This window comes from Bufo bufo, chromosome 4 (genome assembly GCF_905171765.1).
Source record: "Bufo bufo chromosome 4, aBufBuf1.1, whole genome shotgun sequence".
NCBI lineage: Eukaryota > Metazoa > Chordata > Amphibia > Anura > Bufonidae > Bufo > Bufo bufo.
In genome coordinates this window covers 330,831,683-330,852,086 of record NC_053392.1, presented here as the reverse complement: position 1 = coordinate 330,852,086, position 20,404 = coordinate 330,831,683, and the positions used below count along the sequence as shown (strand labels likewise).

The 20,404-nt window shown below is 41.7% G+C and overlaps 1 protein-coding gene across 2 annotated transcripts in view; it reads left to right on the top strand.

The window, feature by feature from the left end:
• POPDC3 (popeye domain containing 3) overlaps nt 1-20,404 on the top strand; it is a 60,301-nt gene that overhangs the window by 9,223 nt on the left and 30,674 nt on the right. For both annotated transcript variants that reach the window (XM_040428814.1, XM_040428815.1), the window contains exon 2: nt 16,551-17,364. In XM_040428814.1, coding sequence (XP_040284748.1) covers nt 16,793-17,364 — 572 coding nt within the window. In that variant the 5' untranslated portion in view covers nt 16,551-16,792. The remainder of the gene's footprint in view (nt 1-16,550; nt 17,365-20,404) is intronic.

Below are 20,404 nucleotides of genomic sequence, written 5' to 3'. Positions count from 1 at the left end.
ATTATTTGAGGTGTCTAGAGAGCCAGTTGTTTGCATTTATAACTTTAAAGAGGAGCTGTCCCCCTCTCCTTACATGTCTGTTTTAGTAACTACATCTGTTTTCATAAATCTATGTTGTGTGATTCCTACTTTTCCTACCCAAATTTGCTAATAAATTGGCAGCAGTCTGCTATAATGGTCACGGCGAAAAGCATACAATGAAAGTTTACAACCAACTTATTTAATTGTTTCATTTTTAGCAATCGACCTAACTGCAAATAACTAATTTCTGAGCCAACCTCCATTTATTTGATATTATTTTTCAGAGGACAAATTGGGCCTTTCTTTTGTGCCATTAGATGACAAATATAAGATTTTTTTTACAAAATATTAAGGAAAAACTAAAAATTATGAACAAAATGTACATTTTTCCTTTCTTATCATTTTTTTTCCTATTACAAACAATTTCAAGACAAAATATTTAAAAAAAACCATTATCCTATTTTCTTACAGTGAAAATGAATGCTGCTTGTGTATTTTATCTACTGGCTGGGCTCACCGCAAGACTTCAAAGGACTAGCACGCATTTTGGATTTTGATGGCCTATTTTTTATTGCTTCTTCTTTACTGCCAGGACAGAGTGACCGAGTGACTCTTTTTTTTTTATGTTGATCCCCTAAGAAATTCATCTTCGGTATTTTAACTTCTTAAGGACCGGGCTCATTTTCACCTTCAGGACCAGGCCATTTTTTGCAAATCTGACCAGTGTCATTTTATGTGGTGATAACTTTAAAACGCTTTGACTTATCCAGGCCATTCTGATAAAGTTTCTTTTCCGTCAGATATTGCACTTCATAACACTGGTAAAATGGAGTAAAAAAAAATCATTTTTATTTATAAAAAAAATGCCAAATTTGCCAAAAATTTTGAGAAATTTGCAAATTTCCAAGTTTCAATTTCTCTACTTCTATAATACATATTAATACCTACAAAAATAGTTATTACTTTACATTTCCCATATGTCTACTTCATGTTTGGATCATTTTGGAAATTAAATTTTATTTTTGGGGGACGTTACAAGGCTTAGAAGTTTAGAAGTAAATCTTGAAATTTCTCAGAAATTTTCAAAAACCAACTTTTTAAGGACCAGTTCAGGTCTGAAGTCACTTTGTGAGGCTTACATAATAGAAACCACCCAAAAATGACCCCATTCTAGAAACTACACCCCTCAAGGTATTCAAAACTGATTTTACAAACGTCGTTAACCCTTTAGGTGTTCCACAAGAATTAATGGGAAATAGAGATACAATTTCAAAATTTCACTTTTTGGCAGATTTTCCATTTTAATATTTTTTTTCCAGTTACAAAGCAAGGGTTAACAGCCAAACAAAACTCAATATTTATGGCCCTGATTCTGTACAGAAACAGGAAACACCCCATATGTGGTTGTAAACTGCTGTACGGGCACACGGCAGGGCGCAGAAGGAAAGGAATGCCATACGGTTTTTGGAAGGCAGATTTTGCTGGACTGTTTTTTTTGACACCATGTCCCATTTGAAGCCCCCCTGATGCACCCCTAGAGTAGAAACTCCATAAAAGTTACCCCATCTAAGAAACTATACCCCTCAAGGTATTCAAAACTGATTTTTACAAACGTTAACCCTTTAGGTGTTCCGCAAGAATTAATGGAAAATAGAGATACAATTTCAAAATTTCACTTTTTTGGCAGATTTTCCATTTTAATATTTTTTCCGGTTATAAAGCAAGGGTTAACAGCCAAACAAAACTCAATATTTATAGCCCTGATTCTGTAGTTTACAGAAACACCCCATATGTGGTCGTCAACTGCTGTACGGGCACACGGCAGAGCGCAGAAGGAAAGGAATGCCATACGGTTTTTGGAAGGCAGATTTTGCTGGACTGGTTTTTTGACACCATGTACCATTTGAAGCCCCCCTGATGCACCCCTAGAGTAGAAACTCCAAAAAAGTGACCCCATTTTAGAAACTACGGGATAGGGTGGAAGTTTTGTTGGTACTAGTTTAGGGTACATATGATTTTTGGTTGCTCTATATTACACTTTTGTGAAGCAAGGTAACAAGAAATAGCTGTTTTGGCATCGTTGCGTTTTTTGTTATTTACAACATTCATCTGACAGGTTAGATCATGTGGTATTTTTATAGAGCAGGTTGTCACGGATGCGGCGAAACCTAATATGTATACAATTTTTTTATTTCTGTAAGTTTTACACAATGATTTCATTTTTGAAACCAAAAAAATCATGTTTTAGTGTTTCCATAGTCTGAGAGCCATAGTTTTTTCAGTTTGTGGGCTATAAGATAAGAGGACGGTTTGATTGGCACTATTTTGGGGTGCATATGTCTTTTTGATCGCTTGCTATTACACTTTTTGTGATGTAAGATGACAAAAAATGGCTTTTTTTACACCGTTTATTTTTTTATTTTTTACGGTGTTCACTTGATGGGTTAGGTCATGTGATACTTTTTATAGAGCCGGTCGATACGGAAGCGGCGATACCTAATATGTATACTTTTTTCTTATTTATGTAAGTTTTACACAATAACAGCTTTTTTAAAACCAAAAAATTTTTGTTTTAGTGTCTCCATATTCTGAGCCATTTTTATTTTTATTTTTTGGGTGATTGTCTCAGGTAGGGGCTCATTTTTTGCGGGATGAGGTGACGGTTAGATTGACCTATCTGATAGATAGACTATTTTGGTGGGCGTACGCCTTTTTGATCGATTGCTGTTGTACTTTTTGTGATGTAAGGTGACAAAAAAATTGTTTATTTAGCACAGTTTTTTTTTTTTTGTACAGTGTTCATCTGAGTGGTTAGGTCATGTGATATTTTTATAGAGCCGGTCAATACGGACGCGGCGATACCTAATATGTCAACTTTTTTTTTTCCCCTATTTTTTACCAATTTTTTTTAACTTTATTTGGTCAAAATGACGTTTTTGTTTATTTTTACTTGAAAGTTTACATCTTTTGCGGGGAAAACTTTTTTTTTTTAAACTTTTTTTTCACTTTCTTTTTTGTCCCACTTTGGGACTTCAACTTTTGGGGGTCTAATCCTCGTCACCGGAAGGCAGCGCAAATGCCTAAGGAAGGCATCGCACTGCCCTCCATGCCATCGGGTCCCCCCTACATCCCCACGGGGACCCGATGGCACATCCGCCGCAACATGAAAAGCCGCAAACCGCAGGTCTGAATTGACGCGCATTTAGCCAAGGTGCCTGCTCAATAATGTACCAGGACATCAGGGCAGACCTGTACGCCCAGTGTCCTAAAGAGGTTAAGGGTTTGGCTTTAAAAAAATAAAATAAAAATAATATGCATGCTTTATTATGTTTTAGGCCTCTTGCACACGACCGTTTGTATTTTGCTGTTCGTAAAAAACGGATCCGCAAAAAATACAGATGACATCCATGTGCATTCTGTATTTTGCGGAACGGAACAGTTGGCCTCTAATAGAACAGTACTATCCTTGTCCATAATGCGGACAATAATAGGACATGTTCTATTTTTTTGCAGAACGGAAATACGGAAACAAAATTCACATGGAGTACCTTCCGTTTTTTTTGCGGACCCATTGAAATGAATGGTTCCATATATGGGCCACAAAAAAACCTGAAATGGAATGAAAATACGTTCGTGTGCAAGAGGTCTTACGCACAAAAAAAAATTATGATAGAAAAAGGGAAAACTGTGTGTATGTTTGTATACATGTATACACAAAATCTGTGCATGTGTGTACGTAGTCTGCTATACTATTACTAATAACTAATAAAACGAATAACTATAGCTATAACTTTTTTATTTGACTTTTTATTTTTTAATTTAATTTTAATTAAAGGATTTCTGTCACTAGAATTTCCACTAATAAACTGGCTGACATTAGCGATGTGCTAATGTCCGCTGCACCTAACTATGCTATTCTTGTGATTATTCATGCCCCCGTTACTGCAGAATTCTAACTTTTATAGTATGCACATTAGCCCTCTAGGATCAGGGGGCAGAGTTTCTCCTGCTCCTAGAGGCTCCGTTCTCCCACCTCATTACATGCCCTCCAAGTCTTGATTGACATGGCCAGGCAACGTTCGCATCCTCCTGCCTCTCCTGTGCGCTGCGGAAATCTCATGACGTTCAGTATTCGGCGCAGGCGCGTTGAGGGAAGGACGCTCGCCGGCTGCCAGGCAACCTGTTAGTGTATGACTTAGTGTCATACACTAACAGGCAATGCATTGCAATACAGATGTATTGTAATGCATTACACAGGGGATCAGACCCCCAAAAGTAAAGTCCCAGAGTGGGACAGAAATAAAAAAAAAGTTAAAATAAGTGTTTTCAATAAAAAAAAAAAAAGTTTCAAGTTAAAAAAAGGAAAAAAAATGCCCCTTTCCCCTGATTTTATAATAAAAATAGAAAACAAACGCACATATTAGGTATCGCCTTGTCCGTAACAACCAGCTCTATAAATATATCACATGATCCACCCCGTCTGATAGACACCATAAAAAATAATCACTAAAACATCACTAAAAGTGCAACACCAAGCGATAAAAAAGGCGTATGCGCCCAAAAATAGTACCAATCTAACCGTCACCTCATCCTGCAAAAAATGAGCCCCTACATGAGAGAATCGCCCAAACAATAAAAAAAACTGGCTCTCAGACTATGGAGACACTAAAACATGATTTTTTTTGTTTCAAAAATGCTTTTATTGTGTTAAATGTAAAACAAAACAAAAAAAGTATACATCTAAGCCGCATCTGTAAAAACCTGCTCTATAAAAATACCACATGACCTAACCCCTCAGATGAACACCGTAAACACCTTACATCACAAAAAGTGTAATAGCAAGCGATCAAAAAGTCATACGCACATAGGGCTGCAACGATTAATCGACATTATCGATAATTTTCGATAAAGGGATTCGTTGTCAACGAATCCCGTTATCGAATAATCAGCCGATTCGTTGCTATGCGGGTGGTCAGGCGCTATACCTGCGGGTCCTTGAACTTTAAATCACCGCATCTTTATTACCTTACAATGAAGCTCCAATAACAGGCAGAACGGGCGGCAGCGTAATGTAACTCACGTGACGCGCATGCTCCGCCTGCTTCATTCATAAAGTGGGCGGAGCAGGCACGTAACATGACGTTACGCCGCCGCCCACTCTGCCTGTTACTGGAGCTTCATTGTAAGGTAATAAAGGTGCGGTGATTTTAAGTTCAAGGACCCGCAGGTATAGTGCCTGATTGCCCGCATAGCAACGAATCGGCCGATTATTCGATAACGGGATTCGTTGACAAGTTACTGCCGGTTAAGGAATACTGCTGTGAGCGGCGGGGCCGGGGCTGTTATGGGTAGGGGGATCTGTGGATGGCACTGTTATGGGAAGGGGGATCTGTGGATGGCACTGTTATGGAGGGGATATGCGTATGGCACTGTTATGGGGAAGGGGGTCTGTAGATGACACTGAGATGCTATATAGTGTCATTCATAGATCCCCCCATAGCATGGTCATCCACAGTTGCCCCCCATAACAGTGCCATCCACAGATCCCCCTCCCCATAACAGTGCCATCCACAGATACCCCTCCCCATAACAGTGCCATACACAGATACCCCTCCCCATAACAGTGCACAGATCCCCATCCCCATAACAGTGCACAGATCCCCTCCCCATAATAGTGCCATCCACAGATCCCCTCCATAACAATGCCATCCACAGATCCCCTCCATAATAGTGCCATCCACAGATCCCCTCCATAACAGTGCCATCCACAGATCCCCTCCATAACAATGCCATCCACAGATCCCCTCCATAACAGTGCCATCCACAGATCCCCTCCATAACAGTGCCATCCACAGATCCCCTCCATAACAGTGCCATCCACAGATCCCCTCATAACAGTGCCATCCACAGATCCCCCATAACAGTGCCATCCACAGATCCCCATAACAGTGCCATCCACAGTTCCCCATAACTGCCATCCACAGATCCTCCATAACAGTGCCATCCACAATTTGTTTTAATATGGCCTTTGAACATAATTTTTCAAGTAAAATTATATAAACCCCTTTTTTTGTCATTTTGGTGTTTTTTCCCGATTAATCGATGAAATTATCGACAACTAATCGATTATTCAAATAATCATTAGCTGCAGCCCTATATGCACCCCAAAATTGTACCAATCGAACCGTCATCTCATCCCGCATTAGGTATCGCCGCGTTCATAACAACCTTCTCTATAAAAAATATCACATGATTTAACCCCTCAGGTGAACACTGTAAAAAACAAAAAAACAAAAAAATATAAACTGTGTCACTGAAAAAATGAGCCCCTACATAAGACATATGCCCAAAAAATAAAATAAAAAGCTATGGCTTTCAAAATATGGAGACACAAAAAAATCTTTTTTTTCAAAAATCCTTTATTATGTAAAACTGAAACAAACAACCAAAATAAGTTGTCATATTTGGTATTGTCGCATCCATAACAACCTGCTCTATAAAAATAGCTCATGATCTAACCTGTCAGATGAACAGGTGCCAAAACAGCTATTTTTGGTTACCTTTCCTCACAAAAAGTGTAATATAGACTAGAGCAACCAAAAATCATCTGTACCCTAAAATAGTCCCAACAAAACTGCCACTTTATCCTGTAGTTTCCAAAATGGGGTCACTTTTTTGTAGTTTCTACTCTAGGGGTGCATCAGGGGGGCTTCAATGGGACATGGTGTCAAAAAACCAGTCCATCAAAATCTGCCTTCCAGAAACCATGTGGCATTCCTTTCCTTCTGCGCCCTGCCGTGTGGCCATACAGCAGTTTACAATCACATATGGGATGTTTCAGTAAACTACAGAATCAGGGCAATAAATATTGAGTTCAGTTCATTGCTTTGTTAGCGGAAAAAAATTATTAAAATGGAAAATCTGCCCAAAAATTTGAAATTCTGAAATTTTATATCCATTTTCAATTAATTCTTGTGGAACACCTAAAGGGTTAACAAAGTTTGTAAAATCAGTTTTGAATACCTTGAGGGGTGTAGTTTCTAAAATGGGGTCACTTTTTTGCAGTTTCTACTCTAGGGGTGCATCAGGGTGGCTTCAATGGTACATGGTGTCAAAAAACCAGTCCAGCAAAATCTGCCTTCCAGAAACCATGTGGCATTCCTTTCCTTCTGCGCCCTGCCGTGTGGCCATACAGCAGTTTACGATCACATATGGGATGTTTCTGTAAACTACAGAATCAGGGCAATAAATATTGAGTTTAGTTCATTGCTTTGTTAGCGGAAAAAAATTATTAAAATGGAAAATCTGCCAAAAAAGTGAAATTCTATCTCCATTTTCCATTAATTCTTGTGAAACACCTAAAAGGGTTTACAACATTTGTAAAATCAGTTTTGAATACCTTGAGGGGTGTAGTTTCTAAAATGGGGTAATTTTTTTGTGGTTTCTATTATGTAAGCCTCACAAAGTGACTTCAGGCCTGAACTAGTCCTTAAAAAGTGGGTTTTGGAAATTTTCAGAAAAATGTCAAGATTTGCTTCTAAACTTCTAAACCTTCTAACGTCCCCAAAAAATAAAATGGCATTCACAAAATGATCCAAACATGAAGTAGACATATGGGGAATGTAAAGTAATAACAATTTTAGGAGGTATCTGTTTTAAAAGCAGAGAAACTGAAATTTGGAAAGTTGCAAATTTTTAAAATTTTTGGGTAAATTTGGAATTTTTTTATAAGTAAAAATGAAATATTTTGATTCAAATTTACCACTGTCATGAAGTACAATATGTGATGAGAAAACAATCTCAGAATGGCCTGGATAAGTAAAAGCGTTTTAAAGTTATCTCCACATAAAGTGATACATGTCAGATTTGCAAAAATCAGTCTGGTCCTTAAGGTGAAAAATGGCCCGGTCCATAAAGCGAACCTTTCACCTGGATTTCACTTAATAAACTATCAAAAGTACCTTATAGATCATCCTCATTGTGTTAGCACACGGTCTTGTCCCGCTTTTCTGGCATGTATATGCATGGAAAAATCGCCTTATAAAGTACTCTTCTCCAGCTCCACAAGTCACGGTAGAAGTCAAGGGGGTAGCCCTTCCCTCACTCCAGGCTGTAACTCCCCTGCCCTAACCCCGCCTCTATGCAGTCTAATTGACACCCGGCTCAGTCGCCGGGACTGCACTTGTACAGGCGGCGCATGCGCCGTTGGACTCAAGCGCGATCCTGTAACTGAATCGTGCATGTGCCGTCCCCGATGCCTGCCTGTCTTCTCTTCCTCACGCGCGATTCAGTTACAGGATCGGGCTTGAGTCCGACGGTGCATGCGCCGCCTGTACAAGCGCGGTCCCGGCGACTGAGCCGGGTGTCAATTAGACTGCATAGAGGCGGGGTTAGGGCAGGGGAGTTACAGCCTGGAGTGAGGGAAGGGCTACCCCCTTGACTTCTACCGTGACTTGTGGAGCTGGAGAAGAGTACTTTATAAGGCGATTTTTCCATGCATATACATGCCAGAAAAGCGGGACAAGATGAGGATGATCTATAAGGTACTTTTGATAGTTTATTAAGTGAAATCCAGGTGAAAGGTTCGCTTTAAGGGGTTAATGCTGTTCGGAGACCCATATACATTTAATAGCTGTCGGTGAACCATTGTTTGGCTGACAGCCATCTCTCCCAACTCCCTCCCTGCTCATGTATGTGTATTCAGTGGGGAGCGAGAAGAAAGCCTCTACCAGACACCTCTGGCTGTGGCTTATTTCCCAGAACAAAAGATCGGGATACTCTCTCGGACATTTTCTGTTGTGGTAGAGTCGGAAGCTCCCCATACACACTAGACTGTTGGATGAACCCGCCATTATTGGCAGGTTTGGCCAACAATACACTAATGTGCATGGGGGCCCATAAGGTATGAGAAAATGAGCCTATACTGACACATTTTTTTTTCGTGGCAGTTGTGGATACATTATGAAAGAAAATGATATAGGAAAGAGTGCTTCTTCTCTGTGCCGTGTCCACTGCTGCATGTGGCTCAAAAGACTGCGCCAATAACTGCATTAAAAACGACGGGTGTGAATCCAAGGAAAGGCTGAATTGTCTGAAGCCCATACCTGGAAATAGTATGCAGTTTTGAATATTTCTCTGAACCTGCTAGTATTTGTGAATGAATAATAAATGAGGTAAGATTGAAGGAAATGGCACAGGAGCAGCCGGTAATACTATGTATCACTGCTGTAGTGTAGTTGATACTTAAGTGCGTGACATCCGTCACAGGACTGCAGTAATGGCTCCCTAAGCCCATTTTCAGCACACAGTGGTAAACAGACCTTTTGAATCCCTTCTTTGTTAGTGCATTATGCACATGTTTTTTTTGTACTATTACAGTATTTATTATTTACTCAATGCTAAATGATAAGTACTTGAGGTAGTATATCCAGTAACAGATATTTTAAGAATGGTTTGCTTTATCAGCCCTATACAAAGTTCAATCTTTTATATATACACTACTCAAAAAAATAACGGGAACACTTAAACAGCACAATGTAACTCCAAGTCAATTAAACTTCTGTTAAATCAAGCTGTTCAGTTATGAAGCAACACTGATTGTGAATCAATGTCTCCTGCTGTTGTGAAAATTAAACAGACAACAGGTACAAATGATGCAATTCGCAAGACAACCCCTATAAAGGAGTGGTTCTGCAGGTGGTGACCACAGACCATTTCTCTGTTCTCATCCTTTTTGGCTGTTGTTTTGGTCACTTTAGCATTTTGTCATTGCTCTCACCCCATGAGGCTGAGTCTACAACCCACACAAGTGGCTCAGGTAGTGCAGCTTATCCAGGATGGCACATCAATGCGAGCTGTGGCAAGAAGGTTTGCTGTGTCTGTCAGCGTAGTGTCCAGAGCATGGAGCAGATACCAGGAGACAGGCCAGTACACCAGGAGATGTGGAGGGGTGAGTAGGAGGGCAACAACCCAGCAGCAGGACCGCTACCTCCGCCTTTGTGCTAAGAGAAACTGTATTAGCAGTGCCAGAGCCCTGCAAAATGACCTCCAGCAGGCCACTAATATCCATGTATCTTGCCAAACTGTCAGAAACAGACTCCATGAGGGTGATATGAGGGCCCGACGTCCACAGGTGGGGGTTGTGCTTACAGGGCGATTGGCATTTCCCAGAGAACACCAAGATTGGCAAATTCGCCACTGGCGCCCTGTGCTCTTCACAGATGAAAGCAGGTTCACACTGAGCACATGTGACAGACGTGACAGAGTCTGGAGACGCCGTGGAGAACGCTCTGCTGCCTGCAACATCCTCCAGCATGACCGGTTTGTTATTGGGTCAGTAATGGTGTGGGTGTGGGGTGGCATTTCTTTGGAGGGCCGCACAGCCCTCCATGTGCTCGCCAGAGGTAGCCTGACTGCCATTAGGTACCGGGATGAGATCCTCAGACCCATTGTGAGACCATATGCAGGTGCGGTTGGCCCTGGGTTCCTTCTGATGCATGACAATGCTAGACCTCATGTGGCTGGAGTGTGTCAGCAGTTCCTGCAAGATGAACGTATTGATGCTATGGACTGGCCCGCCCGTTCCCCAGATTTGAATCAAATCGAGCACATCTGGGACATCATGTCTCATTCCATCCACCAACGCGACATTGCACCACAGACTGTTCAGGAGTTGACTGATCCCTCAGGAGAACACCCGCCGCCTCATCAGGAGCATGCCCAGGCGTTGTAGGGAGGTCACACACACTACTGAGCCTTATTTCCTTGTTTTGAGGCATTTCCACTGAAGTTGGATCAGCCTGAAAATTTGATTTTCCCCTTTGATTTTGAGTATCATTCCAAATCCAGACCTCCATGGGATATTAATTTTGATGTTGATCATTTTTTATTGTTCTTAACGCATTCTACTATGTAATGAATAAAGATTTGCAACTGAATTATTTAATTCATTGAGATCTAGGATATGGTATTTTAGTGTTTCCTTTGTTTATTTATTTTGAGCAGAGAAGTTTATTGTACTCTAACCTAAATGGGATCTGTTGAGATTATAATATTAGATATTTTGGATTATTGGATAGTCATATAAATATATTCTGATGACCTGTTCTCAGGATTTGTCATCAGTATCAGATTGGTATGGGTCTGACGCTTAGAACTCTCATCAACCAGATGTTTTTGGCAGCTACTGGTACTGGAAACAGAACAGTGGATGGACTTGGAAGCAGATGGTCCTTTAACTATGTAGTGGCGTAATGCAGCCCGGCTTCCATTCACAGGGTCACACCATTCATAGTAGGTGATAGTCACCGCCAACCTCCTCCCCATCACTGCAGAGTGACCTCTGCATGGGTCATAGAGCATGCCTAAAAAACTGTAGAAATCATCTCCAGACTACAGGCTTTTATGTTGATGTGGCTGTTGTAAAGCAGATCTCTGAACTTGGAAATCCGACATGGGGATATTAGCTACTCAACAAAACCAGGTAATGTGGGGACTAGGGTGCCAAGCAAAAGCCACTTTTGGCAATGATATTGATGAAGACTTAGAGCATGAGAGCAAATTGTCTATTTCCTGTCCAGAGTCTTTAACTTCGACTTTTAGCACGGAGGAGAGCCTCAATTAACACTCTTTGTCAGACCATCAGTCAGACCAGGGAGGAGTGAGGGGTGGTCACTTAATCAGAACACCACTCTTCTCTTGTGCTATCTCACTCTTTGTCAGACCATCAGTCAGACCAGGGAGGAGTGAGGGGTGGTCACTTAATCAGAACACCACTCTTCTCTTGTGCTATCTCACTCTTTGTCAGACCATCAGTCAGACCAGGGAGGAGTGAGGGGTGGTCACTTAATCAGAACACCACTCTTCTCTTGTGCTATCTCACTCTTTGTCAGACCATCAGTCAGACCAGGGAGGAGTGAGGGGTGGTCACTTAATCAGAACACCACTCTTCTCTTGTGCTATCACAGTAGTGATCAGGGCCTTTCACAATACTAATCAATGCACTGCTCCTCTGCATCTTTATCTAGGCCTATCAAGAAAAATATAGAGCTGTCATGCATACCAATCCTCTACCTATTATTCGAACGAGGATTATTTTCCAGATAAACCCTTCCCCGTGCAGCAGAGTCATAAACTGAGAATACTATGCTTTTCCATTAAGACTTTATATTTCAAGGAGATTACTCGAAGGACAATATTTTGTATTTCATTTTCAATGTCATAATACAGGCATACTGAAAATAAATAAACTTTTTCCTATGAGTTTTTTTTTTTATGGAATAGTTCAGTTAATTTACAAAATGCTCACAAGACCTTCCCACATGTGCATAATGATTTATTTCTATAAGGGCTATCATGGTATAAAATAATTCTCTAGTATCTCTACAGGCTTCTGAAACCTTGATGGTCATGAATTATGAATATTATCAGTAGATCACGCATGATCCAAATTGTGGAGTAAAGGTTATTTTAGGATTTCTGGACAGGGTAGATGGCACTGGCAGAATGTTGCTCTAATGCCTTATTCACATAAATGTCTGTGTGGGTTCTGTGTGTCCATTTTGTATGCCCATTTGTCATCAGTTTTTCTTGTTTTTGTGAAAAATGGTTTTCTGATTCCTCTATTTTTCAGCATCTCTTAGCAATACTGTAGATGTTTGAAAAACAGATAGCACACAGCTGCCCCTATAGACTTTAATGGATGAATCTGGTCTGCAAAAATAGATGTGCATACAGTGAGGTGTGCGAATAACCCATTTGTTTTTATGGGTCCTTGTGCTGTGCTGTAAAAATGAGCAGCACACGGACGTGAAATACATAAAATACATAAACACCTCATTTACATTTAGAGACATGTTTCAGATGATGACATAGTTGATATCAGTGTCATCATTGGGACCCGCACCTACAAGGAGAACGGAGCGGGGAGAGCTGTGTCTGGAGGACCCCGGGTTTCCTGGGGTCCGTCCACCACCAAGCGCTGCTCCCCTCTGCTCCCATACAAGTGAATGGGAGCGCACTCGCGGCCCCTGCTCCCATTCATTTATATGGGTCAGACGGAAATAGCCGAGCTCGGCTATTTTCGGCAGCCCCATTGAAATGAATGGAGGGCGGCTGCTCATGTGCAGTGTTGGGACCTGCACCTATCAGACAATGGGGGCATATCCTAGCGATATGCCCCCATTGCATATGATGGGAAAACCCCTTTAACTTATCCAGAGTGGATTTGCAGCATCATAATGTAACTTGACAGAACTGTAGCCACATAATGCTGTAGTCCCAGAAGTGCGGGTCCCACCTCTGGGACCTGCTCCCATATCCACACTGGGCCCTCAGAAATAAAGAAGAGCACACCGCACAAGCGCAGCAACCCTCCTTTCACTGCTTTGGGAATTACAAAAATAGCCAAGCGCAATTTCCAGCAGTCTCATATCAATGAATGGAGAGCACACCACACTCACTTCGGGTGCCCTGTACTGGAGATAGAAGCAGGTCCCAGAGGTGGAACTGCACCTATCTGACGTGGATGGCATAGCCTAGTGCTATGCCATCAATGTCTGAGATGGGTCAACTCATTTAAACTCTTCCTTACCACCGCCATACATGTACTTTGGGAGAAGGCTGCCGTTTGCAGCCTATCTTCCTGAGAATAAAAACAGCTGAAATCCAACTGCCTGATCCATATCACCTTAAAGAGGACCTGTTACCAAGAAATGCAGTGCAATCTGTAGGCAGTATGTTATAGAGCAGGAGGAGCTGAGCAGACTGATATATAGTTTTATGGGAAAAAATTCAGTCAAACTTGTAATTTTATTGTTCACGGGGGAGGTATTATCAGTGACTGACAGCTATCACTGTATACACACTTAAGCCTGTATTAAACTATTTGCAGGATTATCACAGGAACACTCGTTATCGATGATCTGGCAGTCTAGTACTGCCGTCGATTACCGGATGAATGAGCATACACTCGTTCATCAGGCAATCCACGTTTTTAAGCATGCTTAAAAATCATTGTTTGGCGGCGGCAGATCGTACTGTGTAATCACGATCTGCTGCTGGCAAACAATGATTCAATATGGGGACAAGCGATGGCATTAGTGATTGCTCCTCCCCATGCTGTTGAGGAGATCGCTGCATGTAATAGCAGCGGTCTCCTCCGCTAGCGATCAGGGGCTTGCCAGGAAGGAACTCTTCCCTCACAACAATCGCCTGCTAGATTGTGTAATCTAATGCAGCCCTTAGGCTGCTTTCACATTAGCGGCACGGACCTCCGGCAGGCTGTTCCGTCGGGTGAACAGCCTGTTGGATCCGTCCTGCCGCTAGTGAACGTGTGCCACTGGACTGCTGCTCCATCCCCATTGACTATAATGGGGGCGGAGTTCCGGCAGAGGCACCGCAGTGCACGGCGAGAGGCCTGCCAGAATAAAACTACGACATGTCCGACACTTATTCCGGCAGCCTCTCGCCGCGTGCTGCCGTGCCTCCGCCCCTGCCCCCATTATAGTCAATGGAGACGGAGCGGCAGTCTGGGGGCACACGTTCACTAGCGGCAGGACGGATCTGACAGGCTGTTCGCCGCTAGTGTGAAAGTAGCCTTAAACAGAAAATGCTATCAATCACTAATAACATCTCCCCCTTGTAAAGCTGTCAGTGACTGACATCTATCTCTGTATACACGCCTAAGGAATGCTATCAATCACGGATAACACCTCCCCCGTGTACAACTATCAGTGACTAACTGCTATCTATATAAACACTTTTACATAGAGAATGCTATCATTCTCTGATAATACCTCCCCCATATATATAGCTATCAGTGACCAAGGAGCTATCTCTGTATACACACTTACACAGAGAACGCTATCAATCATTGATAACACCTCCCCCATGTACAATTATCAGTGACTGACAGTTATGTATACACATTTACACAGAGAATGCTATCAGTCACCGATAACACCTACCCTGTATACAACTATCAGTTACTGACATTTATCTTTATATACACACTTATCAGAGAATGCTTTCAATCACCAAGAACACCTCCCTGTGTACAACTATCAGTGACTGACAGCTATCTATAATCATAAAACACCAAATGATGTAAAAGTTAAAGTCACCACTGTGGGAATTCAGATCCTCTTCGGCGTCGCAGCAGACAAACCGTGTGATGTGGGTAATTTTCACAATAAGTCTCTGTAAATTCAAAGGTAGTCGCGCTGCCGGGCACACTTTAAAGTGCCAGAGTGCAAAATCAATGATAAACAGCAGCTCTTTTCGTGTAGCTATGACACAGACTTCCACCAGCAGGCAATCTCTAACAAACGAGTTCCTCCTGTGGATTACAAAATTGTGCCGCACATAGTGAAGTTCCACTAATCCTAATCTCTTAGATACTTTTTTAATATACTCACAAGAGTCATAAAAATTCAGGCATTGAAAAAGTGGGTGGGATGGGGGTGGGGGGGGGGGGGGTGAGACACTAGCGGCATACAGAGAGACCAAAACGGATAACCTGCAAATTAGTGCAGTTGTACATATAATACCCTGTGATTACCTCCTCATGTACAGTTGAAGTCAGAAAGTGGAGAGATTTAAATGTAAAAATTAGAAGTTGTATAGAATTTTTCCCCACAGTGCTATATGTCAATCTGCTCAGCTCCTACTACTCTATAACATGCTGTCTGCAGGTTGCATTGCATTTCAAGGTGACAGGTCATCTTTAACATTTTTATCAGGGAGGAGTCAGAAGCCCCCTATACATTTTTCTGAAATTGGTGGGTTCGGCCACCATTTATATAATGTGTCACCAGGATTAACCCTATTAAACCAGACATACTGCCTGGTAGGACTCATCATGATGACTAAAACATCATTTCTTTTGTCTGTATGCTAAACAGATGCAGATAAATTTGTGTTTTTATCCATACGCAAATGAGCAGTGTGAGCACCAAGAGGCGAGGCTAGATCCTTTGAGCACTGCTTTGTAACACCCTCTGTGCTCTGTACACTTCCCCCTCCCCTTGATTGAGATGGCTAGACATGCTGTGGGCAGAGCTATGTCCTAGAATCTACATATCATAGAACCTATGTATATACTGCATGTACATATAGCTTCACCACACTGAGATCTGCTCAGAAATCTAATATACATATCACTGCTCTATTCACAGGCACGATATATGATTAGAAAGACACCAGTAGCTTATAAAAATAGAAAAAAACATCCATCTCGATGTGGTAATGCTATAGCTTGGAGGTAAGTGCAAAGATAAGCGTGCCATCTTACTGGCAATCGGCTGTAAACAGAAACCATGCTCATGGGATCCCAAATTAGTGTGACATTAAATGGCAGTGTGTCAGCAGTAAAAAAAAACGAACCGTGACTTTGCATAACATCAGCATCCTCAGCAAGTCCAGCGTAATTTATTGGATAATACACGCTTATGGTGCTTTTTTGATAGTCATGGGCACTTGATGTTCAAGCCTTACGCGTGCACATATTTAACTGATTGTTTTCTTTTCAGACGGCCAATACTTTCTACGCTGGGGCGCCAGAGGTTTGTACAAATCGACTTACTACGGAGGAGAAGAATGCTGCTGTAAATGACTGCTCTGCTGCTAAATCCATTCCTTCTCTAATGACAACAGCGTTGCTTCCAATACATAATCTAATATGGATGAACAGAAACCTCATTCTGAACTGTCATGACTATCAAGTTATTTTTGGAGTGGATGTGAAATTCTTATATTTCAGGAAACAAAAGATATGGGAAAACAACATGAGTGGTTACTTGAAAGAAAGAAGCACTGCAATTCAGATGTAGAAGCCAACATGAGAGCGGAAGGCATGGACGGAAACTTGAGTTTTTGGGGGAGCCTTGTGACAGGACATCCCGTGTGCACCAGCTGGAAGCAAGACGCTGAGGGATCTATATACCACCTAGCCAGTATTCTCTTTGTATTGGGCTGTATGGGAGGAAGTGGATTTTCTGGACTTTTATATGTCTACGTTTTCTTCGCTTTGAGTTTTCTGTGTACTTGTATTTGGGCCTGGCTGGATGTCTGTGCTGCTGATGTCTTCTCCTGGAACTTCATCCTTCTGGTGATATGTATTGTGCAAATGATTCACCTCGCCTATCAGCTGAGGAGTGTCACCTTTGATAAGGAGTTCCAAGATGTCTATGCTTCAGTCTTTCAGCCACTGGGGATCTCATTAACTGTTTTTCGAAAGATCATCTCGTACTGTAACGCAGAGGTGGTCATTTTGGAAAGAGAACATTGCTATGCAATTCAAGGAAAGACACCCATCGATAAGCTTTCTTTACTTGTGTCTGGAAGGTTGGTGTTTTTTTCTCAGTATATACTTATTATGTGCTAAGTGTATACTGTATATGTGCTTCGAAGTACAATTCCAGTGGAAGAAGCACCAAAAAAAATAGTAGGTTTATTCACCCAATGCATAACATTTCAGTCCCTCCATAGACGATTTTCAAGTGTAAAAATGGTTCCGCAGGTGGACTGAAACATCACTTGTGCATTAAAGAGCTTCTGTCAGCATGATCAACCCTAGGGCCACGCCAATCCTCCTAGAAGTTTTTCTTCTGTCTATGAAGCCACGAGCGCCTCCACTTCTGGGTAGAATGACGTGGTCGGCATGCAGCAGCGGATGGAGTATGCAGGTGCCAAGTCTGTGCACAATAGCGCAGGCGTGAGAAGACAGCACAAGACGTAACGGGACGGAAAGGGGGTGTGTAGAGAGCACTACGGGCGTAGTTGTAGAGGTGCTCGGAGCTCTTCAGCCCCTCCTCTTAGTGCTCCAAATAGCTCATTTACATACTGGTAAAAGTACAAGTAACTCAACAATGCTGCAGGCTATAAAATAAAGAAATAAATTGTTGTATTCAGCATGATCAACCATACCAGGCAATGAACCTGGTTTAATAGGGTTGTTCATGCTGACAGAGGCTCGTTAAGTGAATAAAGCCACTGTTTTATTTGAAACTTTGGAGTGCTGTTTCTTCCATTGGAACTGCATTATAAGAATGTGCAGTAAGGCTTGCTCCCGTTTTTCCGTTCATAATTGAGGTCTGGCTGTGCTCTTCCACCATTTTGAATTTCCTGTGCTTTTGAACTATATGCTATTTTGATGTGTGATATGGGCTGAAGTAGGTTTTATAGCACTGTGAACACTGAGGCTTACTGGTTTTTAACATTAGACATAGTCTACATAATTTGACAGGTCACTTATGTTACATAGTATATAACATAGTACATAAGGCCGAAAAAAGACATTTGTCCATCCAGTTCGGCCTGTCATCCTGCACTCATGTTCATTGCATTATTGACGGCAACAAAGTAGTTTTTCTATTGCAGAATTTATTTTTAAATAGCTCAGATCATATTAGGCTACTTTCACACTACACTGCGTGCAGAATTATTAGGCAAATGAGTATTTTGACCACATCATCCTCTTTATGCATGTTGTCTTACTCCAAGCTGTATAGGCTCGAAAGCCTACTACCAATTAAGCATATTAGGTGATGTGCATCTCTGTAATGAGAAGGGGTGTGGTCTAATGACATCAACACCCTATATTAGGTGTGCATAATTATTAGGCAACTTCCTTTCCTTTGGCAAAATGGGTCAAAAGAAGGACTTGACAGGCTCAGAAAAGTCAAAAATAGTGAGATATCTTGCAGAGGGATGCAGCACTCTTAAAATTGCAAAGCTTCTGAAGCGTGATCATCGAACAATCAAGCGTTTCATTCAAAATAGTCAACAGGGTCGCAAGAAGCGTGTGGAAAAACCAAGGTGCAAAATAACTGCCCATGAACTGAGAAAAGTCAAGCGTGCAGCTGCCAAGATGCCACTTGCCACCAGTTTGGCCATATTTCAGAGCTGCAACATCACTGGAGTGCCCAAAAGCACAAGGTGTGCAATACTCAGAGACATGGCCAAGGTAAGAAAGGCTGAAAGACGACCACCACTGAACAAGACACACAAGCTGAAACGTCAAGACTGGGCCAAGAAATATCTCAAGACTGATTTTTCTAAGGTTTTATGGACTGATGAAATGAGAGTGAGTCTTGATGGGCCAGATGGATGGGCCCGTGGCTGGATTGGTAAAGGGCAGAGAGCTCCAGTCCGACTCAGACGCCAGCAAGGTGGAGGTGGAGTACTGGTTTGGGCTGGTATCATGAAAAATGAGCTTGTGGGGCCTTTTCGGGTTGAGGATGGAGTCAAGCTCAACTCCCAGTCTACTGCCAGTTTCTGGAAGACACCTTCTTCAAGCAGTGGTACAGGAAGAAGTCTGCATCCTTCAAGAAAAACATGATTTTCATGCAGGACAATGCTCCATCACACGCGTCCAAGTACTCCACAGCGTGGCTGGCAAGAAAGGGTATAAAAGAAGAAAATCTAATGACATGGCCTCCTTGTTCACCTGATCTGAACCCCATTGAGAACCTGTGGTCCATCATCAAATGTGAGATTTACAAGGAGGGAAAACAGTACACCTCTCTGAACAGTGTCTGGGAGGCTGTGGTTGCTGCTGCACGCAATGTTGATGGTGAACAGATCAAAACACTGACAGAATCCATGGATGGCAGGCTTTTGAGTGTCCTTGCAAAGAAAGGTGGCTATATTGGTCACTGATTTGTTTTTGTTTTGTTTTTGAATGTCAGAAATGTATATTTGTGAATGTTGAGATGTTATATTGGTTTCACTGGTAAAAATAAATAATTGAAATGGGTATATATTTGTTTTTTGTTAAGTTGCCTAATAATTATGCACAGTAATAGTCACCTGCACACACAGATATCCCCCTAAAATAGCTAAAACTAAAAACAAACTAAAAACTACTTCCAAAAATATTCAGCTTTGATATTAATGAGTTTTTTGGGTTCATTGAGAACATGGTTGTTGTTCAATAATAAAATTAATCCTCAAAAATACAACTTGCCTAATAATTCTGCACTCCCTGTAGCGTTGTTTTAATCCGGCCTTCAATTCTGACACCGGAACTGCCCGCCGGATCCGGAAAAACGTGTGAAAACGGATTACATTTGAATCCTGATCAGGATTTTGATCACAATGAAAAAATGCATTGGAAAAAACGAATCCGCCATTTATGGACTTTAACTTTTTTTTCACATTTTTCGGGTTTAACATGCAAAAGCCGGATCCGTTTTGACTGAACACACAGTGCCAGATCCGGCGTTAATGCAAGTCAATGGGAAAAAGGCCTGATCCGGCGTTCAGTCAAAGTATTCAGGCTTTTGGCCGGAGGTAAAAATACTGCATGCTACGTTTTTCTGAAAAGCCTGATCAGTCAAAAAGACTGAACTGAAGACATCCTGATGCATCCTGAAGGACTGAC